Source organism: Chamaea fasciata, unplaced genomic scaffold, assembly GCF_029207755.1.
Source record: "Chamaea fasciata isolate MVZ Bird 193981 ecotype frontalis unplaced genomic scaffold, bChaFas1.0.hap1 SCAF_13, whole genome shotgun sequence".
Taxonomy (NCBI): Eukaryota; Metazoa; Chordata; class Aves; order Passeriformes; family Sylviidae; genus Chamaea; species Chamaea fasciata.
Window position 1 is genome coordinate 582,545 of NW_027094098.1, and position 27,289 is coordinate 609,833.

General features: G+C 40.8%; 1 protein-coding gene across 15 annotated transcripts in view; it reads right to left on the bottom strand.

Annotated features, from left to right (window-relative positions):
* LOC136296199 (6-phosphofructo-2-kinase/fructose-2,6-bisphosphatase 4) overlaps positions 1-27,289 on the bottom strand; it is a 50,239-nt gene that overhangs the window by 5,380 nt on the left and 17,570 nt on the right. For 6 of the 15 annotated variants that reach the window (XM_066195077.1, XM_066195074.1, XM_066195086.1 and 3 more), the window contains 15 exons: positions 22,486-22,519; positions 21,590-21,706; positions 17,881-17,977; positions 15,441-15,507; positions 14,202-14,276; positions 13,314-13,370; positions 12,856-12,977; positions 10,976-11,183; positions 10,278-10,424; positions 9,586-9,690; positions 7,802-7,931; positions 7,379-7,441; positions 4,213-4,277; positions 3,718-3,795; positions 1,014-1,092 (listed from right to left, as the gene is read on the bottom strand). In XM_066195077.1, the coding sequence (XP_066051174.1) occupies positions 3,733-3,795; positions 4,213-4,277; positions 7,379-7,441; positions 7,802-7,931; positions 9,586-9,690; positions 10,278-10,424; positions 10,976-11,183; positions 12,856-12,977; positions 13,314-13,370; positions 14,202-14,276; positions 15,441-15,507; positions 17,881-17,977; positions 21,590-21,706; positions 22,486-22,519 (1,350 nt within the window). In that variant the 3' untranslated portion in view covers positions 1,014-1,092; positions 3,718-3,732. Of the gene's footprint in view, positions 1-740; positions 1,093-3,717; positions 3,796-4,212; positions 4,278-7,378; positions 7,442-7,801; positions 7,932-9,585; positions 9,691-10,277; positions 10,425-10,975; positions 11,184-12,855; positions 12,978-13,313; positions 13,371-14,201; positions 14,277-15,440; positions 15,508-17,880; positions 17,978-21,589; positions 21,707-22,485; positions 22,520-27,289 lie in introns of those variants that run through there. The other 9 variants (XM_066195083.1, XM_066195089.1, XM_066195084.1 and 6 more) reach the window with 5 other exon arrangements.

The window sequence follows — 27,289 nt, forward strand, 5'->3', positions numbered from 1 at the left end:
GCTACCTGCTCCATGGCACAGGTGCTTCCCAAAGAACACCATGGGAAAGGCACCAAGGCACCGTATCTCCCACAGCCTGCAGTCTCATCCCTCCTGCAAGAGGCTTTCCTATCATACAATTTGGGATTCATGCCCTGCTGGTTTGAGATCTGCATCTACTGGAGCTACTACCCAGCTTCAAAATCCTCTGGCTAACTCTGCTTTCCTGTTCTGGAATAGTCAGCACTGCTTATTGGAGCCCACATAAAATCTTGGTCCAGAGCAGCTGGGGTAGAGCTGTACGTGCTCCATCACCCACATCCACACAAAGCAGGAAAAGAGGGAATTTAAAATCCCTTCTGCCCACGGGCAAACCCTAAAGCCTGGTTAATGCAGAACAGCTGTTAACAAAAGTTGTATATTAAAAACATTCATACACATTCCTGTTCTTTGAATAATCGTCCTGGAACTAAGTGAAAACTTGCTACCCTGCTCCAACAGCACATCATTAATTAGCACACGTAGAGCACCAGTGCTGTGGATCAGTGGGATTATGGATTTACAGTAATTATGGGTTGTTATTTTATACTACATGCTAGTCCAATCACTCCCAAGGGCCCTGAAACAGATAATACTGGTGCACTGCTGGGCAAAACAAATTTTGACTTTTCTTATCTCACACAGGATGTTGTGTTTCATGGCTTTCATAAATACACTGCAACTAACACTAAACGATTGCTGGTTGTTACAATAAAGCTCAATCCTCCAGAATATATAAATAACAGCAATTTACAAAACCAGCATTCCAGTGAGAGCCGACCAAGGTTTGATAACTCATCCACAATAAATTAGCCAGTGCAACAGTTTTATTGTGATTTGATTAATTTTTTCAAGTCATGTGCTGTACAAACATTTGCTTTTGGTTATGAGTTTGGTTTGGGTGTGGCTATTTTTTTATTTCAAAGCAATTGGAATGATTAGTTTTTCAATTTATTTTGAAGTAGCAGGACGAAAACAGCACCCCAAGTTCAATAGCTGGTCAGCTCACGGGATTCACTGATGAGCAGGGACTGTTACAAGAGCGTCCTCGGTAGGTCTGGAAATTTCTACATTCTGTATAATAATAAAAATACAGAGAATATTTATCATGCAGCAGTTAAGACCAACAAAAACCACCAATCAGGTCCCTTTCACAAGTACACAGCTGGGTTGATTGAGAAGCAGAGATGGTTTCAGCCCCCCACACCCCAGGAATGCAGCAGACTGAGAGCCAGTTGCTGTCCCAGAATGAGACAGCACGAAAATGTATTTACAGTAAAAAAAAAAAAAAAATAAAAGCTTTTGAAATTTTCACAGTCCTCTGAGGAGCAATTAAATACAGCATTGCCCAAAGCTCAAGTCAGTCACATATTTAGGAGGAAGTCTTTTACAGGCCTAAGTAGGAATCTATCTTATCATGTGCTTCAGCACATACACATCTCACTGAGAAACTTCCAGTGCTTCGCTGAATGTGCCACACGGTTCTGTGCCAAAAGAAGGCTTTTAACATGTGTTTGTGTCATGGGCAATGTAATACCTCTAACCAAATAGAAAATATGTTCTCAAACACCTTAACCATTCAAGGCTGATCACCAACTAGCCCTCACCTCTTCTCACAGAGGCTGCAGAAAAACAATGACATCCAGTGCAGCACTCAATTATTCAAAACCAAAGGAAACCAAGACCTCAGTGCAGCCAAACACATCAGGAATAATCACATCTGCTATGGCACCATCTCCTGCAAACCCCAAAGCCTGTGCAATTGGTATTCTCCCTCCTGTCAAGAGAGCAGACCATGATAAACTGCTCTGAAGTTCCTTACAAGATCCATTTTAGGCCAAAGCATTGCCAATTCTTCAAACTTCACCCCGATGGGTTTCAGTAGTTTTGCTTGTTCTGCACTGCAGTAAGCCAGCTCACCTTGCACTAACATCTCCCTCCTCCATGTCCCCTCAACAAAAGAAAAAAGGTGATCTGGTGTGAGTAATCCCCTCTCTGTCACTTACCAACTAAGCCAGATGTGCAAAGCAGACATTTCACCCCAGCACTTGTTTTCTGGCCCACAGAAGGGACCCAACAACAGCTAAAGCAATTCCCCTGAATTATTTTCTGTAAAGGACTATAGACTCCTTCATTGGAAAAGGTCAGAACTTCAGCCACCACAATGCTGACAAACACAAAGCTTCAATCTGCTCCAGACAAATCACCATGGTACTCTGAGGTTCACACATACCACAAACAAACGCCCCAGAGCTTTGCCTGCAATTCTGCCATGTGAAAATAGACGTTTTCAGCTGAGTCAAAGGGAGGGCACTGTTCTGGAGCACAGACTATAAGTGACTGGTGGGTCACAGAACAGCACACTGGGCAATTCTCAATCCAATAGTTTCATTGTTTAACAACGCTGTTATGCGATACTGAATTTAATTAAATGCTTTGACTTCAATAGACTACTCGAAAACTTAATTTTACAGAAGTAATTAACATTTTCGTAGGTGATATAAATGAAAGCTTTTGAAAGTTTCACAGTCCTCTGAGCAGCAATTAAATGCAGACAGGACTAACTAACTTCTTGATTCAGACCCACTACCTGAACAGTGTAACATCATCCACATTCCCCAGGCTGGGTTTCCTTTGGGGCAGAGGAAGAAGAGAATTTGAGGGGTTTTCAGGAAAACGTCACTACTCCTTTTCTTTCTTGTAAAATTCATTCACTCAATTTATTTCTGTTTAAATCAGTCTTGTGTCTTCGAGCCCACTGCAATGGAAGTGTCTTCATGATCCTCTAAGTGCACCTGAACAGAGCCAGCCCACAGCACTGCCAGCATGGCCACATCACATGCTAGACCTGTGGAGAGTCACTTGGCAGTTCAGGCAGAGCTTTCTCCCTTGAAATAAACCCTTCAATCAGAGGACTGGCATTTTCAGCAGCATTTTAGCAAATTCAGCACTGATATTTTGATCAGCCAAACTAAAGATGTTCATCTATATTATTTAACAAAAGTAACTAGAGGTCTAAGACACCCTTGTGGATTTTCACTATGCTTCTTCAGCTTTAGGTGCTGTGAAAACACAGATTGGATTTCCTAAACATGACAAATCAAACTAAGATACAAAATGGCAAAGCAGAATGACAAAGCAGGAAAAGGAAGAGAGAAGAAATAATGTAATGCTGTTGTTGAAGAGAAAACGTCCAAAAGTCCATATTTTCAGCACTTGTAACACCCAGGTCATTAAAACAAATTTTTTTTGCAGAAGAATTCAGCAAAGAATTCCAGTATGAATTCTGCACAAAAGTGAACCCTCAATTACAAAAGGCACTTCATGTCACGTGCCTTGTTGAATACACACATAAAACCTCATTTCTCACTATATCCCTTTTCACCATAAACTGTTGCTCTGAAAACAACCAAACACAGCCCTTTTTTCTCATGTTATCCAACTGACTTCCAATTCACCAGGCATGGCACTGCTCCTAACCTCAGCACGGAATCAGTGCCACGCCTGGTGCCATGAGTCTGAAGATCTGCAAGGGAACCTTCAACCATGACACATTTCACACAACTTCGATGATAAAGCAAAAGAAGAGCTTGGCACAAGCAGCAGAATCAGCCTGAGCTCAGGACACTGAGGAGCACAGAGAACCTGACACAGGCAGGGCACAGAGCTGCTGTGGGCTGAGATCTTCTCTGCACTTACATTGTACAAACACGCTCAATTTCCTTCCCCCGGCAGTCCTGCTGTTTCCCGAGATCTAGTCTTCCTCTCCAGCTTTGGCTTAAAACACAGGTGACATCATCAATTCCCCTTTTTCATACAGCAATAACCACAGTGATGAAAATGCTGGTGATTTCTCTCCCCAGATTAAGTGAGGCATTCATAACACAGCTGTGACTACATCTACTTCTGCTGAGTGACAAAGCCTGGCAGAACTTTATACAGTTTTTAGCCTGACACCACATCTTCAAACTCTCATTTCTCAAACATAAACTATTCCAGCTAGAACTCACATAAAAGATAAATTCGGTCAATAAAAAATTTGCTCCCCCCTGACAGTAAACCAGTAGCAAAGCTTCATATGTAAAATAAAATACACTCATCTAAGTTATCAAATCAATTCTAGCCACAAGGACAATGGAAATCAGCTCAGACAGTACATTACATCAAGCTCTCCAACTTGAAAAGCATTCTTACCTCAGGTTTATCTCTGTGTGTGTTTACAGCTTCGACATTCAGAAATATAGATTCTACTTTACATCCTGTTGATAAAAAACACATTTTTAGATACATCTGCTTTGAAAGTGAAGTTATAATAAAGATGCAATCTAATTTTGAGATGGTGAAGGTTAATCACTTTCCCCTTCTGATTTATACCAGAATTTTCTGAATTCTGAAGAGCTAAAGCCACAGAAATTAATCTGTCCCACCTGGATGAATATTATTGTCAATCTGATAATCAGTTTCCTCAGCTTAATCATTACTCTCTTTGAAAAAAAAATTTTTTTAAACATACAGGAACATTCAGTGAGAAAGTTTTTATTTGTAACTTTCTGTGTTTTAAACCTCCTGAACTACTGTATTACAGTAAAATCCTAAGAAGATAAATGCTGTTCTCATTTCTTAAACATAAAAACAACTATGAGAAGGTACAGTGTGTTGTCAGCAACCCCCATTCCTCTATATGTGCAAAATGGTTTCAACCCCAAGCTAAACAGAACTTCAAAGCTGACTCCTGAAAAGGAAACTTCTACTTTACATTCAAAAATTCAAAACACCAGTGAGGCAAAAGAAGTAAAGAACAGTAAGTTCTTCTTACTTAAACAGTAAGAAGAAACAACTATTTCCCAGGTAGAATAATATAATTACTCCATACACCACGGCCACAGCACTTTAAGCAACCTCTGATTGCCAAACCCTGGCTTATCTCTCACAAACATGACTTTTATGAGTTACCACTACTCTACACAACATCCATTAACAGTCACTTCCTCTGACACACCAGAGTCCATCCTCTAACACAAGCAGGTTTCCAGATTTTTCTCCTCCTTTATTCCCTAAAGTCGTAACACTCCACAGAATTGGCATGTGATAGAAAAAGGGGATTTCCTTAGAAAGCCACTGCACTTAAAAAACAATTTAAAAAATTAGTAAGGCCAGTATTTGCCTTCCCTATGGGAAGCCTATCCTGATAAAGCCCATTTGTCAGGAAGACTGTGAGCAAACGATGTGGGAGGGCCAGAACTCAGAGAAATAGTGAACCATAAAACAGATTTTAAGGAGGAAATACGCACATCTCCCACTGGGGCAGGATCCTTACTCATCCTTCTGTCCACAGATTCACTGAGAGCCTTGACACCGAGCCAAGACAAGCTCTGAGCCCTGCTGCTGGCCATTACCCAGGACTGTTACACAGCAGACGCTTCAGAGACCTCTCAGTCCTTACCACAAACTGAGTTTAAAATCAGAAGAGAGCATTGTGTGGAAAGCCTTAAACATGAACTAAAGGGGGATGCCTTGCTTCACAGTAATTACCATGTGCATACTCCCAGCTCATTTTTAACTACTGATGAGCAAGTTCATGCCTACAGCAAGCTGCAGTTTGCCTTTCCGTACACCACCACTGCCCTGGACTCTGGGTAAAGCTCTCATCCCCCCTGAACCAGCTGTCAGGCTGTAACAGATGTTTCTCTACAGCAGATCAGACTCTTAAGGTGGGAATAATGCTCCTCTCCAACACCAGGAAGAGCAAAGCCCTGGCACAGGCATTTCCCCAGAACAGGCTTAGCTGGGAGGTATCAAACACTCCAGGTCTGATCCTGCATCCTGCCTGGCTGGAGCCAAGTGACACATCAGCCTGGAGCAGAGCCATTGATCAGTACTGCAGAAATAAATTTACACAGTCCTCGTGTTTTCAGATGGCTGAATTCCAAAAAGCAGGTTGGCTGAAATGTGCTCATCAGACATACATATCCAACACCTTTAGAAAAGGACAATGGGATTTCTTTCCCTCAAGTCAAAAGGGCGAGGACAGTGTTTCGTAGCACTTTGTTTCCTTCCTCTCTTAGTGAGTGAGCAAACTCTGCAAACATCCACACCCTCTTAAAATTTATGAACAGTCACCCAACTTCCCTCGCCTCACAAAGAAGAAAGAAAAACAGCAACAACCACCCAAAAAAAAAAAAAAAAAAGTCACCAGAGAACCCTCCCAAAACTGAACAGAACCCCAAAACAAAGCCTTGCTGCGGAAAACAGGCAGAGTCTGGCAGGTCAGAAGAATCCAGTTCTAAAAAGCCCAAGTTTTAACTGCAGAGAATCTTTATTTTCAAACCCCAGCTTGTCATGCAAGGCTGGGAACACCAGATGTCACCACAGCATAGGCTGTCGTTCCTGTAGGACTACACGGCAACCAAATGACAAAAATCTCTTCAGACAGATTTCCCAGTGTAGCAGCTACTTTGTTTCATAATATTCTTTGTTTCAACTGCATTTAAAGCTTAACTAAAAACAAAATACAGATCTGGACCGCTACTTTTCAGAGTCCATAATCAAAGACAGCTTCCAATTAATGACTGAACCAACATTTTTGGTTAGTACATTTTTCCTAATAAGCTATGCAGATAATTCTCTGCCTGAGATGACCTTCTGAATTGGGCTATCAGCAGATACGACGCAGCCATCACTTGACGAACACGAACAGCAGGCACACACTAAGCTGAGGTGGGAACACACACAGAACCCCAAAAGCAATCAGCCTAAACCCAAGCAGGGCAGGCAGTAATCCACACCCCACACTGCCCACAGAGCCCAGGGAAAGCCTCTGAGCCAAGCACCAGGAACAGCCGCTGACAAAGGCCAACACCAACAAACAAGGTGAGTCCATGGGGTACTCCCATAGTCCATGGAGAAAAATACTTCAGGAAAAGAGAACAAAGATATTCAAGGCTAAAGGAACACATTTTGCAAGATGATAAACCTATACAAATGCAAAAGTGCCTGTCTTCTGAAAAGCAATACCCTCCAATACACCAATAAAAACTCAGATCTTGCTGTAGCAGATGTGCAAATGCATGGATTTGCCAGAAGAATTAGTGAAATAGAGTGTGAACTGAGCACAAAACTGTCCCCTCCAGCAGTTACAGCCACTGGTGGTTTCAGGCCTTCAGCAACACGTGTGTTTCCTGGCACAAGGCAAAAGCAAGGGTAATCCAGAGGATTCATTTATTCCAGCAAAGCTCTGCAGGCAATGTCAAACCTAACTATTTATAAGCGACATAAAGTGCTTTAAACACTTCACCACCTTTCCTGATGACAGAGACAATATTGCCAGACATATAAATTAAATACACATAACTGCACTTACCATAAGCCACCGGGGTTAGCTTTAAGACAGTATGCAGTGGGCACTTCAGGTAGGGCAGTTGTTCTGAGAAATCAAACCACAAATTACACATGAAATACAGTTTACAAGTGACTTTTCTGTTATGCTTCAAGTCAAAAACTTCAATGACTTTTTACCTAACAGTATATCTGTTTTCCTAGTATGCAACAGAGATGCTAAACAGAGCAAAAACCAAATATCACAGTATTTCAGGTGAGGAGGAGCTCAGTAACACCAACTACCAGCTTTCACGTGAGAGTCAAATACAAAAAAATACACTTGGGTACTTGCCTAGCAAAACCACCCTCTGATGATACAGCGAGTTGTTAGAATTTACTGTTTGGAACCCTAAGCAGTAAATTTTCAAAAAACCAGACTGTTTGTAACGTATCAAGAAAGGCTCACCTGCGGGCTTGTCAAGGAAATATGCAAGCAAACAGCGCATGACAGCTTGGTGACAAATGACAAGCACATTTTCCTGCCTCTCCAGCTCCATAATTACTGGCTCCAGCCTCTGAACGAGATCTTCATAGGACTGGGTGGGGAGGAGAAACAAAGAGCACATTAAAAAGGGAAAACTCTTTGAACAGTATATGTATGTAGAGGGGCTCTTACTTTCATATTAGTCAACTTCTAAATGTTATTTAGCGCACAGACAAATACTGCAGAAATAATTTCCATTAAACTAAGAACATAGTTCAGACCTGAGCATACACATAAAACATTTCATTATACACACAACAAAACCAATCTCTCTCATGGAAAAGCTTTATTAAATTAGCCACTTTGATGAAGAATTTCCACAGAATCCCTAGGATTTAATTCACATCTGCAAACATGAGTCTTGCACGCTATTTTCCATAGCTCATCTTCAAAAGCATCTCTCTTCCAAGCCCAAAATCTAGGAAGCTCAGCCAACAGTCAGCATGCAAAGAGTTCACAAAGCCTGACTTGTTCAGGCTGCCCTTTCAAAACAAGCTGTGGGCATGTTGGACTGGCCTGGTGATGGCAGCCACCATCCCACCAAGAGTCAGCACAAGGACTTGCTGGTGACCTGTCCTGCCTCGTCATGCACAGGGAATTGCTGCTGCAGGTGAACAGCAGGGCTCCTGCATGGACACCACTGAATTCAATTTCACAGGCAGGGTAAAGACTCTGCTTCCAAAATGTGTCACATACATCCAAAATGTGTCATGTACTGCACAGATGGACAGCTCAGCACATTGCCCAGCAGGGCAGGGACTGAGAACAGCAGAAAACCTTCACCCTGGTCCCCAGGCAGGACCAAGGGGCACTGCTGACTGAGCCCCGGACAGCAGAAAGCCCCCAGAGAGCTGTGCAAACCCCTCACACTGTCACCAGACACAAAACTGCATTGGATAAATGAGACAAACTCATCCCCACAAGGCAGGAAGGAGTTTGACATGCCAGTCACCATCCCCAGGACTGCACTGGTTTGAAAAACGAACACTCCTTGTTCAAATGCATGAGGAGAACTTTGCAGCTTAATGACTGCCTCATTCGCAGGACCGGGGTCACAGCACCAGGGACACTGCTCTTGTCACAGTGATTGCTCTTGAGGAAGAAGGCAGAAGGAAGAAGAGCTCTGCTTCCTCACAGCTCAAGCAGGAGCAGCTGGGCCAATCCCTTCTCCCTGCTGCCCAGACCTCAGCCCTTAGCCCCCAGTGACAGCCCTGTGACCATCTGGCCATCACTGCACTGTACTAGGGCTGCTTCACAAAAGCCATCAGCAAGTTTATTTTCCCAGAGGCAAGGAGTTTAATAACATGGCTGGAGATTTCCCCAGCATTTCAGCCAGGGCTGCCTGCAAAACAGCCCCCACCAAGAGCAGGGATGAATACAAACAGGGCATCTTAGCAGCCTGTCTGCATACGCAACAGTTGAAGCCCTGCAATAATTGCTCCTGCTTTATCACTGCAGGACCAGCACAGGAATGATCCTCATCAAAGCTTCCCACTGTTTTTCTAAATTTATGATTTTATTTTTCAAGCCCCGAATCAAATTAAGCGGTCTGGGCTGAATCCTTGCAAGATCCTATGTGCTTTTCCACGGAGAAAGAAACAACCTTTTCATTAATTTAGAAATTTATTTTTCCTTCCTAAAGCTAGCATGCACGTACACAAGAAGACAAGGAAGCCCTTCAATTTGAGAGATTAAAAATAGCTTACCTCCCCTTTAGGGTATCTGTATCTGTATTTGTCTTGATCTCTCAGTGCAAATTCAAGTGGATAATTTTCCTGTATTTCTTCATATGTCATTTCTTCACACACTCCCTGTTGGTAATGAAAACAATTAAGAAACACGTACTTCCAGCAATGCAAAAAGCAGACACCACTCTTAAATAAAACCACATACAAATAACCTTTAACCGTTTTAGTTTGCTACTCTGACACTTGAAACTGTCACACACGATAAACAGGGCATTCAGCTTGACTCAGAGGTGGTTAGTAGGAAACACTAAATCCCTGTAGAGGTGAAGTTACATCTATGGACAAAGCAAGGCCGTGTTTTATCTGTTACACCTCCTATTATACCTTACAGCTACAGCTGAAAATTGCCAGCTAGCAAAAACCCCTCACCACAAGCTTCTTTTCAAGCCCAACTAACCAAAACTTCATAACATCACGGCTTCTACAGAGGAATGTTTTACTGGGAAAGACAAGAGAAGAATAAATTAACAATGGCAAAATTTAATAAAACATTTAGGCTTGTTTACAGGTAATGATAATCATTTCCAGCCTCTAGAAGCAGCTTCAATGACTTTCTATCCCATAAAAGACATATTATTAAAAAACTAAGTACTTTCTTGACCTCTAGCAATCAAAGCAACTTAGCAGGCATTTAAAAGAGAAGAACTTACTGCATCTATCTCATTCAAAACCTTCCACTGCTCATAAGGCACTCCCAGGGCTTCAGCAGTCTGAATTGTCCTTTTCATCTGGCTGGTCCAAACTTTCAGATCTTTGATATTTTGCTCATTAATAAACTGTGCCAAGCTTTTGGCAAACTGGAAGAAAAACCAAGAGACGCTGGATGAGGGCTCAGAGCCAACACACGGCGTTCAGTTTAGAATACACAGGTTCCAGTCTCTGTAAGCTCACTGTAGCTTTTCCAAAACACTGTCAAAGTTTTTGCTAAGAAATACAACCTACTCCATTACCCAAGAGGGACAGGAGAAAGAAAAGGAGTAAAAGGAAAATACAAGTTTTTAGCAGTTCCTAGCTTTCCTTCCACAGATTTTCCTTTCAGTTTTGTGTACACTTTCCCAATTACCCAACTAGTCAGGATTTCACAAAAATGTAGTTAAAAAATAAAGCCCTCTTGCCAACTGCTTTGTGCTGTAGGGATAGAAAGGAATTTCAGCCAACAGAGAGACAAACATACAAAAGACCACAAACCACAACACAAAAAGCGTCCATCCTGTTTCCACCACCCAAATACGCAACTAAAGAAGTCCCTTAAACTCAGAAGTTAAGAAGAAAAGGCTGTAGAGGAGGAAAGCTACTGCTCAGCACAAACACACAGAGAATAGAGCCATGCCTGGCTGGAGATACATACTTCTTTCCCCCTGACAGACAGCCCAGGATCTCCTCCTATTCTCCCCTTCAGGTTAAGCTCGCTCTCTCCGTGCCGGCAGAGGTAGATTGACCGAGGAGTCACATGGATATTCATGAGGTAGTAGACAATCCGGCTCTGGATGTGATCCATCACTCTGTTCACAAGATAACTCCTTCCGACGTCCATGATTTTAATGTAAGAAAGATCCCTTTCACAAGCAAGTTAAAAAAAAAAAAAAAAAAACAAACAAACAAAAACAAGTAAGGTTCCCCATTGTTTCTATTAGCACGTACCACAATCTTTCCACCCTCTCTCTCATAAAACAAAGGGGTGACAAGCCAAAGAAATGAAAAAAAAATATTTAAATGAGACATGGAATATGCATTAGTCCTAAGAAACAACACAGTACTCCGAAGGTACAGGATGAACTCTATTCCTTTCATGTGCAGCTGCTCACATCACTTTCTTTTCTGCTTCCTTTACTTGCATTTCATCCAAATCTAGATCCTACTCTTGGAAAAATACAGCCCACGCACTCAAAGGGAGATTCAGTGGAGTCAGTTAAGTTACCACAGCTGAATAAAATACACAGCTATTTTACAATACCGTTTGGTTTTTTCCAGGTTACAAGCACTTTCCATCACCAAGTGTTTGTCTGATTGCACCCAGGGGTCAAAAGGAATGGCCACTAATTACCCATCTCAATTAATCCCTCCAGAAAAACTAGGGCACCAGAAGAGCCAGGGAGCAGTCTGAAGCAAGACATTTTCTCAACTGCTCTGTTGAGCAACCCCTTGTTAACAGTACTGTAACCTACCCCACCACTACCTTTTCTCAGCATCAGACAGCTTATAATTTCAATTTTCACTGCTTATCCTTTATCATCTGAGCTATAATTCTAGAGCAGCCTCTCGTTCACACAAGGAAAGATGTCTCATAAGCTGAAAATAACCACTATTGGTTTCTAGTGATGCGCTTGAGACACCACACTGCAATAAAACAAGAAAACTGATAATAAAAACAAACTGAGGTAGTGAGAAACAGACCCTCATTCCTGCCCGTGTTCCTTGGAGTTAATCACTACTATTCCAGCCAAGCACAGCCATTAGGTCCATCATGGGAATTACATGCATGAACTGAGCCAATTGAACCAGCTTCATGCTGCTCACGCTCAATTACATTAAAATGCAGCTCAGCCTTCCCTGCAGGTCTGGCCTGGAACAAACCAGCAGCACCTGGGATGGCTGCAGCTCCAAATCCTACCCTGAAATCCTGGGCTGTAGCAAGAAGAAAGGGGCTCCTCCTGACATGATTCATCCCTACATTATTTTCAAGAGTTCAAAGTTAATAAAAACCAGAAGAATGCTTTGGCGTGAGGATAAATAATGTAGCTAAGACAGTTTCACACAGCCCTGCATTTGCAGGATAATTTTGCAAGAACAAAGAAATTAATTCAGAAGTCACATTTTTAAGACTGATGTGCTCATAATTAACCTTAACTATGCCAACCAATAAAGTTATGCTTACAAATCCCTCATGCCTCCTCCACGTACCTAAAAGCAAGTACCAACCAACCCCTGCAGAAAGTCTGGAATAATTGCAAAATGCTGGTTCTATCCCAGAAGAATAAATACCGTTCTCCAAGTGGGAAAATGAAAAACAATATTGTCCCAGACTAGCCAATTTTCCTCAAACAAGGAAGTTTCCATACTACACCTCCAGAGTCAACACTCTAATTTGCCAAAGGAGAGAGAGCTCAAGCCACTAAAATAAAGACTTGAAAGCCCTAATCCTCAATACAGGATGCCCCAACCCCTAAAATAACATTTTAATAATATTGTGATCACCAGCTGTAATTACAGTGTTGCTTCATCACTTACTTATCCAGAGTTTCATCTAAGGTCTCATACGAGTTCTTGTAGCATTCTATTCTTTTCATGAAGTCTTCTGTTGCTTCATCATTACTACAATCAACATAGTCAGGACTACCCAGCTTCACTTGCTGTTTAAAATAAAAACAGGAGAATAGTATTTAAGTTTCCTTCCCTTCTTCATGGATGCTTGAAGAAATAGGAAGTAGGAGAACACAACAAAAAGTTTTGTCTGCACGTAAAATACATGTAAAGCAAAAAAAAAAAAACCCACCCTGCTCTTCAGAGAATTAAACTTCTATGCTAGTAACAGTCACATGGACCGGGGAAAAAAAAAAAAAATTCCACTAATGAGAGTTAACATGGGGTTTCTGCTATTAGAAGTTTTTATAATGTACTTCTAAAAATAATGAGCTACTTTAAACCTCCCAATGTCAAGCCGTTAAAGCAGAATTTCCTTTACTCACCACAATGTTTGCAGCAATGACCTCTGGATCGACACACACAGACTCCACAAAAAAAGTCTTCAGTCCAAATGGGAGCCACACGAACAGAAGGGAGGAAGAAGGAAGATGCATGAAAACACCTCTGGATACTAACACACATGAGCAGCATGTCACCCACTTCCATGCCAAGGCCTTTTTCCCCTTCATTTACTCAGAAAGCTTCTCCAGACCCTCTCATCAGAAATTCCTGGCTCACCACTCTATGACACATCATGCTCTGTACTCTTTTCCCCAACAATGCTTGCAAGTGGAAAATTCTTGCAGTAGAAAAACCGTAGGATGATGGAAGAGGAAGAAACAAATGCAGAGGATGCAAGTTCAGCCCCACAAACAGTAACTAACATTTCTGAAATAACATTTTAGAAGCCTCCCAGATAATGGAGTAGCCTCACTTACAAAGAGGCATGTGTTTTGCTGTGTCAAAGGCATACAGAGATTAAGTTTAGAGGAAACGAAAGATGACTGGAGAACAGCTAAATGTAAAACCAGAAGGCAGAAAACCACAAAGTTTTTGCTTTGTACAGAACTAACATAGAACCCCTTTCATTTTCCTGCAGCAAAGATCTGAGCTGCATGAAGAACCATATTTTAAATGTTCTTTCTAACACTGCACTCATGACCACAGGTCCAGAAACACAAAATTGAAGGTGTAGCACAAAATAGCTTAGCTCCAAACAGCACAAACACTAAAGATGAGAAAAATGAGTTTTAATCACAAACAATGCTTAGGAACATAAAACACACTGATTCAACATCCAAGAAGGATGTGGCTTGTGTACAGATAAGGGCAAAACTACCACTAGTTTACCTGGCCATGCAATAGCTCAGAACTGCTTTGCTTTGACTCACCTTATATCCATTTTCTTCACCAAATTTATAAATAGTTTCCCTACGTTCTCGAGTTGTGTTTGTAGCATCAAAGACCTAGGAATAATTAAAGGGAGAGAGAAAAAGGAATTTAAAAAGCAACACAGCCTGAGAAAAGCACTGTGTTAGTAATGACAAAAATATGGATTTCAAGTACCTCAGTGTGAAGGAAAGCAATGGAAACACTTCCTCTTCCCTCTACCCCACTATCTCAACATACTCAACAAGAAAACAAAGCCATTACTAGTTCACACGTATTATTTTCTAAATACTAAAATTTAGTAATATTTGGAAAGCAATTCTAGCAGAACTCTGGACTTGGAAAAGGAAATCAGAATTTAGGCCTAGCACATGGTACAGGAGATAATCTTCCTCCTTGCCCATTATCAGCATTAAATACTAATGCACAAGTTTTTAGTGAACTTATGATACCAAAGAAAAAGATGTTGCAGTACAATGGGTTGCTCAAAATGCAAGTGTAAAACTTGCAAGAGATGTAAATCCTGCCCGTGAATAACACTGTCAATGCAGCCATTTTTCTAGGAACTCAGTTTAGCTTGAACACATCATTTTTTACTAAAGTATGAAGTTTTCCAAAGCATAACATTTACCTCATGTATCCAGCAGAACTTAGAGTTAATGGTTTTCCCTGATGAGTTAATAAAAACCTCAAAGTTGTGTTAGTAGTCTTAAGAAAAAAATTTAAAAATTAGTCTCAACACGCAATGTCAACAAAGAACTGATGTTTTGCATCCCATTATTAAATATTCAGGTATGCAGCAACTTATAACAAGTTTCCCCTGCTCTCTTCAGACATTTCTCGTGCCAGCAACAAGTGCCAAGAAATACAGAGGATACTTTTTGTTCAACAAGTCTTTACCTTCCACTCGGAACACTAAACTATCAAATAGACATGCAAGCAAAATGGCAGATGTGTTTAATTGTGGAGCACTGTCCTATAGTAATGTGGTGAGAAGGAGGACTTTCTTCTTGCTGTTCTCCTCTTCTCAGCTAACCCCTCAAATCAAAGGTAGTTCCTCAATATGGAATCATCACCCTGAAATTCAATACTCACTTCACTGCACTGCTTCTAACTGCCAAAGAAAAGAAATCTGGTACACTGGACAGTTACTGCAATCACTCAGGCTGCGTATTACCCAGCAGACACACAGTGTTTAGTGCAGAGGCATCTCAAGAAAGTGTCTTCAACAAGAAACTTACAGCCACATGCCCGTTCTCTTCACTGAGGTACTGCCGGACATCGTTCAGCGCTGCTAAGGCACACTGTCTTCAGGAGGAAAGAATCACAGTCAAATGCCACTTAAAGGAATTTAGTTAATACACTTGTGAGCAAAATGCCCTGAAATGTTAGATAATTTATCTCAAACACATGGACCTCCCTCCAAACGTGGGAAAAAAACAACAGGGATCAGCCAGGCTACACTAAGGAAATGTGGTCATGTCACCTTGCTCCTGGTGTCACTGACACAGCTACACAGGTGCACAGAACACCCATCAACTTTGCTGACCAGGATACACTTCCACTGATCTAAAATGACATCACTGAAACATCCCTGCAACTGTATGCTTTTCCCAATGACCTATTCGCATATAACTGCTTCTTAATTTGATTCACAAAATAATAAAATAAACCAACTTAAGGCCTTTATCTTGCGGCACTGAGATGAAGCGCAGAGACAACTATTTTTCAGTAATCTACTTACTCTCTTTTGAGCTATTGTGTGAAAACTGTTTATGCAAAAAAAAAAAAAATCTTAAAACAGAGAGCAAAACAAAGGTAGCACCAAGTATTAGTGACTGAGGTGAAATATCATCCCACTGCAGTCACCAACCCAGTATAGTTGGTACTGGAGACACCTGAGGACACAAACACCAAAAATCCCCACCCTGACATACTTAACACTTGTGTTAAATCTGGACAAGAACATACGAATATGCAACTTTCCTATGTCCCCAGCATTAGCATTACCTTCAAAGCCCATTATGATTACTAACACGGCAGTAATGCCGGAGGGCAACATTGTACACGATTTACTTGTTAGCAGAACAAAGCCCCATTTATCCCCAGTAAGTACAGCCTCTTTGCAGTACCAACATGAAAGCCTGCCCATTTCAACAGCCCTTCCCTGCACTACTCCTGAATTTTGACTTCCAGACTGAAATTCATAACTCTTTTATTTACCATCTTCTGCAAGCACAGCTTTATCTTGAGACGAGAAGAGAAATGAAGGCTTTCAGATCCTGACAGCATTTCCACATTAGCACAGTTAACAGATGTCAGGAGCTGAGATTCATCACCCAGGTCTTCACTGAATAAATACAAACCCTCTTTACTCATTGCTAACCACGTAGATTATCTAATTTCATGCTACATCCCTCACCATTTAGCCTAATAGGTGACAAAGAGGCACATTAAAAGGTTTGGCTCTACCTGTAAGCAAAAGGTAGGGGCTTGCAAGGCTAATGCAGCTCATGACTGCTCTTTACTCCCAAGGACTGGGAGGCTCTCCTGCAAGCTGCTCTCCTTTGACTTTAGCAATACTCAGTGCTGCTGAGGAGGGGAAAGGGAAGAGAAAGAGGGGACAAGGCAAGGGACAGCCACAAAAGAAAGTCCAGACAGTAGGAAAGTCCAGACATTTTTGATGTGTAAGGTGAAGCTGAATAAACAAGACAGTTCATATTTTAAGCAGCCTAAGTAAGTAGTACTTCCATCTGTCTCAAATTCCTCATTTCCTTCTCATTTCACACTGCATGCTCCAAGTGCTTTCCTGAACACTCTAAAAAGTACAGTGAACGTTGAAGAAAATCAAAAGGCCTTCTCATTTGATCTCTAGGAAAAAAGCAGCTCCCTCTTGCTCTGACCTTTCTCCTCATCTACCCTTTCTTCTCAAGGTCTGTCTCTACATTAAAGCACAGCTGCTTTCCAGGCAAGAGCAGAGACTCAAATGCTTCATCTGGATACAGAAGATCACTCTGGTCCTCTCCTTGCTTTGCACAGCATTAGCAAAACATGGCAATTTTTGAGGCTGTGCATTGATGGACTGAATGAGGCCCCTGCATGGTGGCCAAAACCACAATTTCAGGGAGAAAATTACCACGTTTGATTCTCACTCATTTAAGCGGATCACGATGAATACATTCAAAGTGCTCCAGATGAACAATTTCACTATGCAAACCAAAAAGAAAAGCAGTTACATGAGCTTTTTTCTTTATGAAGCAAACAAAAGCTCTAAAATGGGATTTTAGGAATTATGCAGCAGAAAGCGTCATATCTATTAGCTAATACCTCACAAAAAGGTAAGAAAAGTTATAACTATCTGTTAAATTAGTTCTTGAGTGAAAATATCCCAGAGTATCTACAGGAATAACAGCAGTCACATTCTAATGAAAAGGAATCAAGAAGGACTTCTCTCCATTTTTCATGCTTAAGATGAAACAATCAAGAAAAAAAGACCTCCAAATTTTAATCAGCCCAAAGAAATCACTGTTCCACCTTCCCTAGAATGTCTTTTCCTGCAGCCTCCCTAAGGGTCTTCTTGATCACACAAAAATGCAACTTCAAGCCATCTCTAAGAGCAAATTATACAGGATATCATTTTAATACAATTAGCATGGTGTACCAACCACAGTCAAAACTTACTTCCTGATTTTCAAGCCTTCTTCATTGTCAGGCAGGAAGAATTCAAAGGATTTATATTTTTTCACCAAATCTCGACGATACTGACCAACATTAAATTCTGCCAAGAGAAACCAATATTAGCAAGAGTCACGTGAGAAGGACAAAAAATTATGAACTTTGAAACCAAACTTCCTGCAAAGATAAAATAACTTGGCCTGTAAGAAGTCAGTGTGTCACACTTTTTGTGTTTTTTGAGGTTTAAAATAGCAAGACGACAATAAATCTCGGAAATAGCTGAAGGACATTTGCGCTGTAGTCACTCCACTGCAGTGGCCACGCTGTAGTGCCTTGGTCTGCCAGTTCACCTGGACAACAAAAAGAAATTCTTTTCCCTCTTTTCAGGGGATACTCAAAGTCTATAAAGGACTCATAATGATTATTAGCATTAATAATAATTTATTATCATTATTAGCTTTTTCTTCTAGGTTTATGTGAAACAGTATTTAGATAGCACCTCCTAAAACTTACAGCTCTTTTTTGAAGCAAGGCAGAACTCTAAATAGAACTAAACAATCTTGCTTTAGGTAAACAAAACTTAAAATTCCAGTAGTGGAAACATTTTTTCAGAACCCTGCTCAAATACTTCTATTCCTTAAGGATTAGTATTTCACAACCCTTGCTCCACTTACAAAAACAAAAACAAAACAAAAAAAAAAGGTAAAACAAAAAAAGATCATTTAAGAATCATCCTAAGTATGGAACAATCTCACTGTTATCTCATATCAGTGGTCAAAAAACACCTACTCCTTAATCTGGGCAGAGGTGCAAAAGGTCCATGGCCAAACATAGTATCAAGTCACAATTCAGGTTAGGGCAAAACAGTTCTGCTTTGCCTCAGAGGAGAATGACACTGAACCCTGATTAAATTCATTCAATGGCTCTGAAAGCAGGTCTCTGAAATGCAATTAATGTTTAAGTTCTTTCAGACCTACAGGTTTTTTTCTGTTGAACTGCAAAGCTTTTGATTTTGTTGTTTTTTTTTTTTAACACTAAACCACACTGAAGTATTCCGTTTGAGATGCTGCCAAGGCACAACAATTTGTCAGACTGCTTTTCTGGAAAGAGGAAAAGAAGCTGTACACACAATTATAAGGTTGTAGTTAAGAAAAAAGACATAGAATAAAAGGGCTCAAGAACCAGCTGCTGTATACAGATTGCTGTTGGGATTGGAGGCAAAGGATATAGATTAATTTTCTTCTCTCCCAAAAAAAAGTCAAGTTTTGTTTGAGCTCAGCAGAATTGATGGAATTTTTCATGACATGAATTATAGAACAATCCAGGTGACTCTGTGATGGTTCTAATGAGCACTGGCCACACTGGCTACGTGAAAAGGTGGGTCCTTGCAAAACAAACAGAAGGTGTGAGAAGTTCAGATGGCCAGAGCTGTCAGACAACAACACTTTAACAATCAAAAATAATTAATTTCATGAGAAGGAATAGTTACTGTCACAGGACCATGCACAGCAGAGGAAAAAGTGCTATCTAGTGGGACAATCTTTAGCCTCTACTCTTAGCAGCCCTACCTATGGAAAAGTTTCCCAAAGTTGTGGTATCACTACCACAACTATTCAAAAAAGCTTCCATGGCTTAGTATCTCAAAACCACATTGCAACACAATTCTATTCAGACCTCTAATTGACCTCATTACCTTCAAAAAACACAGACAGAAGTCCCCTGTACTTTTAACCATTTCACATTCTAAACAACAGAGGATTTTGGAAGGAAGAAAACACAGAAATGGTGACTGAAATGATTCAACCATCAGAAAGCCTGGGCTATTTACCTCCATCTTCTGTTCTTGAACTCTCCAGCTTGCTTAATGTTACATGAAAAGATGGTATTTATCTTTTCTCTGGTTTACATAACCTGATCATTTGAACCATCTGTCTTGGAGAGCAAGAACTCTTGCTAAATTAAGCATACACTAATTTTAAGACATTAAGAGCCAAAGGGTAGCAGATGTTAGGGCTACTTGATACCGATCCTGTATCAGTTCAGTCCCACCAACTGGAAGAATTAGGGAAAATGTCATCTATACCCTCAGCCAGGCAGTGAGGTGTTTTACACTGACTTCGACTTCAGTAAAATTGTATCACTGAAGACACAAACAGAAAGGCTCTGTGGTTCTCTGAGAAAATCTCAGCCACCCTTTCTAACAAAGACAAACAATACCCAGCAAGCAAAAACAGAAGCTCACATGGCAACTTTATGTTGCATATTTTCATAAAATTAGGCAGCAGTGCTCTACCTGCTTTTCATCAAGCACAAGTGTGTTTGTTTCCTGATGTGCTGCTCACAGTAGCCCATGGCATTTTTCCTACAGCTGAGCCAAACCCCACCTACATTAAAATTAGTATTTGCGATACATTCAACCAAGCATGAGGCAGATGTGGAGAGTATCTGTCTTTGTTGTCCAAGACTTCTGCTTGTCAAAGTTCACACAGTGAAGTGCTCAAACTCAATGACATTTCTACATAACACATCTCAAGTTTAAGTTACGTGTGTATCTAATACACAAGCATTTTGTCACCTTGGATATAGGCTAAACTACTTAGATTTTTATTCCATTTCAGCCTAATGGATAAAACTGAACTCTGAACTAGCTGATGCTGGTCATCAGAAGCATTAAATCATGTGAAAACAGTCAAAATCAAGTGAAAATTTAAATCCTGTTAGCTATCACACTTAAGCAATATAATATATCCTCCATAATGTCTCTTCCAAATAAAGCACATTATACAAGTTACTAAAAACTTAAGAAAACGCCCACACAAAAAGCTTTACCCTAGGATCAAAAGGCAGTTTAAATATAGGCAAAAACTTTTCATCTTGACTTCTTAGTTATGCTAGGAAATACGTCCCTGAATATCCAGGCAAAGCTCCTCACTTTAGTATGATCTCATATGTTTAATGTTGTTTAAATTATTAACTAGGCATAAAGCTGCTATTACTGCACTGGACACAGAATCACAGCACACTAAAAGTGTCTTGCTCTTCTACAGAGGGAGAAGTGAAGGAAGGGGAGGTGGCTGCTCAGAACCTCAAACGGACTCGGTCCTGTTTACTGGGCCCACAAGATACCACAGCATGCCAACCAGGTCTTGGCACAGCCAGTCTAAGCCACCTCCTGCCCAAAACACACACAGAAATCTTTCAGAAGGTGATAATAAGTGGCAACTGTCTGCCTCAGCCCTTGGGCTCTTAGTATTTAGACAAAGACCTGCAAGTCATTCCACAAACACAAAGAAGTAGAGAATTGCAAGTAGCACAAAGTCCACAGAAAAAAAGATGGAGAAGTAGGGAAGTTTAACCCAGAAGTGCTGACTGCCCAACTGCTTGTGAACAACCTTCCTTTTCACCCACATGAAGAAAGGAAAAGGAAAATAAGGAAAAAAATAAATAAACAAAAAAGGGCAGAGTTTAATGATAATAGGAAAAGGCTGATTTAGGCACCTGGCAGAACAAAGAGCTAAAGGGACAGTCAACATAATTCGATTAATTAACACTTAAACAGCAATGTGCCTGTGTACGCTATTGCTTAAAAATACATTAACAAAGCAGAAGGATTATAAGTAGCCAAACTTGGCAACAAAATTACTGGAAACCAGGTTCATAAACCACCTAGGGTTGTGTCCTGTCCTTGTGATGTGAACAGAAGTAAATCCATCACCTTTTGTAGGCACTCCAATCCAATTTAAGTAGCGTGTCAGCTTCTTTGAGATGTAGGTTTTTCCTCTTGCTGGAAGACCCACCATGACAATCAGAGTAGGGCAATTGGTCATACATACTGAAACAGAAACACAGGAAACCAGGACTTACCAACAGCATTCCCACAAAGCCAAGGCTGCTGCTGCAGTGGAAAACCCCTCTCTGGGAGCTCTCTGGGAAGGGGCCCATCCAAGCAGCTCATGCATTGTGCCTCGCTATTGCTGGGGTTCTAGAGCAGGACAGAGAACCTGACTACTTTTCTTACGATGAATTTGGGAAGGGCGAGTCAGTGGTAGTGCAATGATGGACATGTGGGGTGTAAACAGGCAGAAAAGAAGAGACCTGTGTATTTGCACACAGGAACAACACCAAAAAAAAAAGGAAACCAACACCTTATGCCCCTGTGTACCTCAGTTCAGTGCTTGCATTGAAAGGAAACAGCAAGGTGTACAGTTTTTAAAATAGTTTTTACATTTTTAAGGAAAGACCTTTGCACTGCTCAATCTTTTCTTGATTTTGAGCCAAATAAGCATGACAGATGCAGCTTAATACATTACAGTAAGACAAGCTACTCACTACTGATTATTTCTCCTTTAAGTATCATTAACACTAAAATCATTCTAGAGCAGAGCTCATTTTGGCTGTTACTAAGACACAATTATCCTAGACAATCAAGGACAATAATCTAATATAGATCTATGTACACACTCTTAATCAAAGCCAGAGCTTTTAATTAAAAAAAACCCACAACACTGTAGGAGGCTGAAGGAATTTTATGTATAATCTGAAAACCTTGAGGCATTTCCTTTCAAATTACAAGTTTTTGAACATTTTAACTAAGCATAAAACTAAGGATACCTTGCATTAATCTATCACAGCTACAAGGAACTGCCTAAAAAGAAAGAAGATATTAAAGTGATGCAGATACCACCAGCTCCCTCCACTCTCTATTTTTCAGGAAATTAATTTCTATACAATCCACGTGTATCAATTTCCTTAGTGCCATGACAGAGGAGACATCAATTCACACCAAAAGAACAAATCTCAGTGATTAGCTGTAAGGCATAACTGAACTGTTGCACAAAGGACTGTGATTGCTCAAGATTCCCAAACTTTGGATTCCCAAAGTCCCATCCATCCCAAAAGTCAATTGCATAAATCTGGTGCAGACAGTTCACATAACAGATCAAAAAAGAACAAGCAGATTAGCAAAGGCAGATGTGCTGTTTTAAAATGCACATTGAAAGACACAAGACAAAAAACATTAAAAATACACCACTTCTCATGAGGGAGAGGAGGTAAAACGGTACCCAACCTCAAATCCACGAAACAGACAACTACTCCCTGTAATGAAAGCTACAGGGAACTAAATGCAAAGCAAAACAGATCTATCCAACATGACCAAGTGTCTGGAAGGACAGTGATAAAAGCTGTCAGAGTAAGTTCCTCTGTGCAAAAGCCGATAAACAAAAAAGTAATAATTTCTTTTCCTCTTTGTCATAAGTTCAGGCTGTGAACTCCCTCTCCGAGAGGGTGAAGGAAGTCTCTAGGGAAACAGCAAAGTCTATGGAGTGCCAAGACCACAGTGCTTATTAAGCTTAACAGCCTTGCTCCCAGCTTTAAGGACAGTACAATAAAATACTGAGATGAAAGAAACCCCTGAGCCCCTAGAAATTTTAAGAGAAGACATTTTTCTTCAAAGCCTGTTCAAAGGTGCTTTACCAGAAACAGCCAGCTCAAGTTCTGAACAATTTTTCAGTACAAGCAGTGAAGTAAGACAAACCAGGATCTGTAGAGAAAGACTGTCCACAGCCCCAATACCTCCTGCTCCGCAAGGAATTGTACTGTAACAAGCTTTTCAACCCATTCCAAGCAGAATTTATCAACTTTTTATTCTTAGAGCACCTTTTTTTTTTTTCCCTTTTTCTGCAGCTGGTGTCAGCCATACAAACTTCACCTTCTCACAGAACATTTGTCTTTTGGTAGCTCAATGATTAACCTGTACTGGAGAAAAACTGAAGGCTGGGAAGCTGCCATGAAGAGCATGGTTGCTTCACAGATTATACCAACAGCTAAATTTCTAAATTAAGTCCTACTGCCTGCATGGGTTTGTAATAGATTTTCTAACCATGCAGCAAAGTAGATCAACACAACTAAAACATGCATGAGGGACATTCAGTGTGCCAGTCTGCTACCACCTGCCTTTTTACATACATTTCCTCAAAGAAAGAACAATACTAGCAAAGCTGCCTTTGTTAGAACCCCATGTGTCCAGTTTAACAGGCACATCTCACCGCTTATTCCAATCACTCTGGTGGGTAACCACAGAGCAGAAACCAAGAGAAATATCCCAATCAAACAACTGGCAATCCAACTCTCATCAGGTAATGACCAAGAGTGCTTTTCCTCTATGAAGACAGAGGCCCCTGTCTTTTAAGGAGGAACACCACTGATGCCAATGATGCCAAATACTCAGTTTTTGCAAAATGCCACAGCCCTGTAAACAACAGGGCACAGGACATGGTGCTACAAGACATGCCACCCCTCAGGGATTATCTTTAACAAAAGGGTGGCAGTTTGTAGTCTAAAATCCAGGGCACTAAGAAAATGTTTGGTGTTCTGGATTACATGGCCACCAGTGGCTGCAGCCTCATACCACCTGCACAGGTGGCATTTAGTGACAAACACACCTGTGCATTGGGAAGTAATAGCCAAAGGCACCTGTGCTGGCCAAAACAGCCCATTCACACCTGAACAGGACTAAAAATAAAAGCACACAAAGCAGCTACTCCACTACTTCTGCACCTCAGTGTAGCATTCTCAACACACAAAGACTCAGCACAGCAGACTTTATTTCATCCCTTATGATCCTGTGTAATTAACAAGGCTTAATTTTGTTCATTAGCTGAATAAAAAAGTTATGACCACAACAGAATGCAAAGTTCAGAGGATGCATCAAATACTCCAGTGAAATTAATAACCTTTCATTTTAACTAAATCACAGCTTTCTCAACAAAATATTGCCAATGCTCACCACAAGCAGGGAGGACTAGTCATTCCCACTAAGGTATTTTCAACATCAGTGTCTCATGGCTTACATTTTCCCTTGAAGAAATGTAAGCAAGTCTGACATGAGGAAGTAGGATGACAAAAACAGCCAAACATGCCACAAGTTACATATATGTATTTCCTGGTTTCCCAGGGGCACAGTGTTCACTCTCCCTTTTCACAGCATTTCACCATCCTTCAATTTCTATTTAAAAAAATTTTCGGTGTGAGTTACAGGTGTGTGAGCCAAGGCAGACTCCTCAGGCCAGCTTTCTCTCCATTCCTTACCACTGGATTGTCTGCTTTACCTCCAGAAATATCTCTACAAGGTCTAGTCCCCAGAAAACAAACTCATCTTTCACTACTGCTTTGCATATGTAACTCCTAAGGGTTTCTGACAGCTCCAACCTGTGGATGTGCCATCAACATCATTTTTGTTAGAGGAACACAAGCACTTAGAACAGTAAAACAAAACATACAGGTTGTACACCATCATTTGCTAAAGATGCTCTAAGACTTTAGTCAGTTTTTTCTTTAAAACAGATGCTTCTTTAAAACATTTGCATTTAAGAGTGCATGTTTATAAACAACATTGGCAAAGAGAGGGATCATGGAAAAAACACATCCAGAATACCAACCAGTGAGGGGAAAATGGCCAAGGGATGAAGTGCTGCAACAGAAGCAAAGCCATTATCCAAGTTTAATACTTCTTAAACACTAGAACAACATGGCAAGTTGCAACTTGAGAGTAAAATTATGACTGCCTACCCTCCTAAAGTTTAAGACTTTAGGCAGTCAAGGAAAAAGAAATTACATGTTTATTTCTTGACTCTTAAATTATTGTGAAATAGTGCAAGTGCAAAAGAAGGTTGTGAAACTGAACTGGGACATGGGACAATCTAGATCAGCTGTGCTGCAATTCATAAGCCCTCAAAACTCTCATGGATCTTGTGAAACTAGAGCCAAGAGTTGATATTTTCCAGGTTCACTTACTACCAAACAAATTATCAGCTGTCTTTTCCTTTGACCCAGAACTAGATTTTGTTTTTCCTTGTATGTGTAAAGGACGGATGCTTTTTGTCTCAAGCTGTTACTGTTAGAGATCTGAAGTTTACAAAATGTTCTTGCATTTTCTATAGCCTTCAATTCAAGGCCTGTTCTCTAAAAATCCTGCACTATTTAGAGGCTCATACACAAATATCTCTGACTTTAATCCAACACAACCACCCTTCTAAATAAGGTTAGCCTGACATGTTTTACCCAACACATATCCAAGCTAACCACTGCTAATCCATCGTATCCTTTTGATCAATGAGGACAACCAGTCTCCCCTCCTTGCATTCCGTGGGGATGAGTTCCCCATCCTGCTGTTCTTCCTGAAAAGCATCTGCTCCTACACCAGAAGAAGTCCATTATCCTCTAATCTGTCTCTCCTCTTTTGGTCCAAACCATGTTTTTAACATCACCATGGTACAAGGGATTCAGAATTCACATTTGTCCCAAGGCCAGCCTTGTGCCATCAGCTGCTCCAAGCTGCTCTGTCATCCACTTCCTCAGGGTCACCTTTTGCTTCCTACAGCTTTGATGCCAAAAGCAAAGTTCCCCTCACACATCCTGCTCCTCAGGCACCATCCTCACCTCATTCGGTCTCCTATTTTCAGTTCCTAGGATTAGGAGCATAAATACACACAAGCAGCATGTGCTCAAAGGGTAGAGTTCTTTAGAGCAGAGATAGTAATTCGATACTTTTTTTTTTTTTTGGATGTACATTTCTACTGCTGTACCAACCGCAAATGACCATTATTAGAATGACCAAATTCCAGCAGCTGTAGGGAAACAAAGCATTTAACTGTAGTGGGGGGAGACTGTTTAACCACAGGAAGTTCACTATTTATCTCTCACTATAAACATCCTCTGCTGGCCTCCCCAAACAACTTTCACTCGGGCTTACTTGGCTATTTGTATTTTATGTCCATGTTTACAGCCCACGTGTGCTGCTTGATTCAGAGGTTAAAGCAATCTGAACATCCAACGCCAGGAGCAGCTTTAATTCAACCTATTCACGGACAAAACTTTTCACAAGTGACCACAAAAGGCAAGCCACAGCTATTAATATCAATATGCACTTCCAGTGCCTTCAGGTGTGACTTTGGAAGGTCACCAAAACAGTTACTTCAGCTGCTACCAGTGGTAAAAGCTGCCTGCTCAGTAGGCTGTACACGGACACAACTCCTCCTCGAAGACCTTGTACTGCACAGACTAAAAGAACTGGCTCTTCAAAGCCCTGTGACAGCTAAACCCTGGCACTGCTCAACAGATTTCTTCTTCCCCAGACAACTGTAGTTGCTACAACTTTTAGAAAATCACACTATAAACAGCTAACACAGGGAAGTCCTTTTGTAGACAAATCTGCCGAGTCCTCAACTGGAAGTGTGTACAATTCTGCTCATCCACCTTCTAGAATGATAAAGACTAAAGTAGTGCAGATAAAGGTCAGCAGCACGAAGGAGAAAACAAAAATCCCGATCAAAGGAGACTGAAAGAGTTCATCTTGTTTAGCCAAGGAACTCAGAACACAGAATGACTAACTTCACTTTTCTCACTGCAAAGGTAC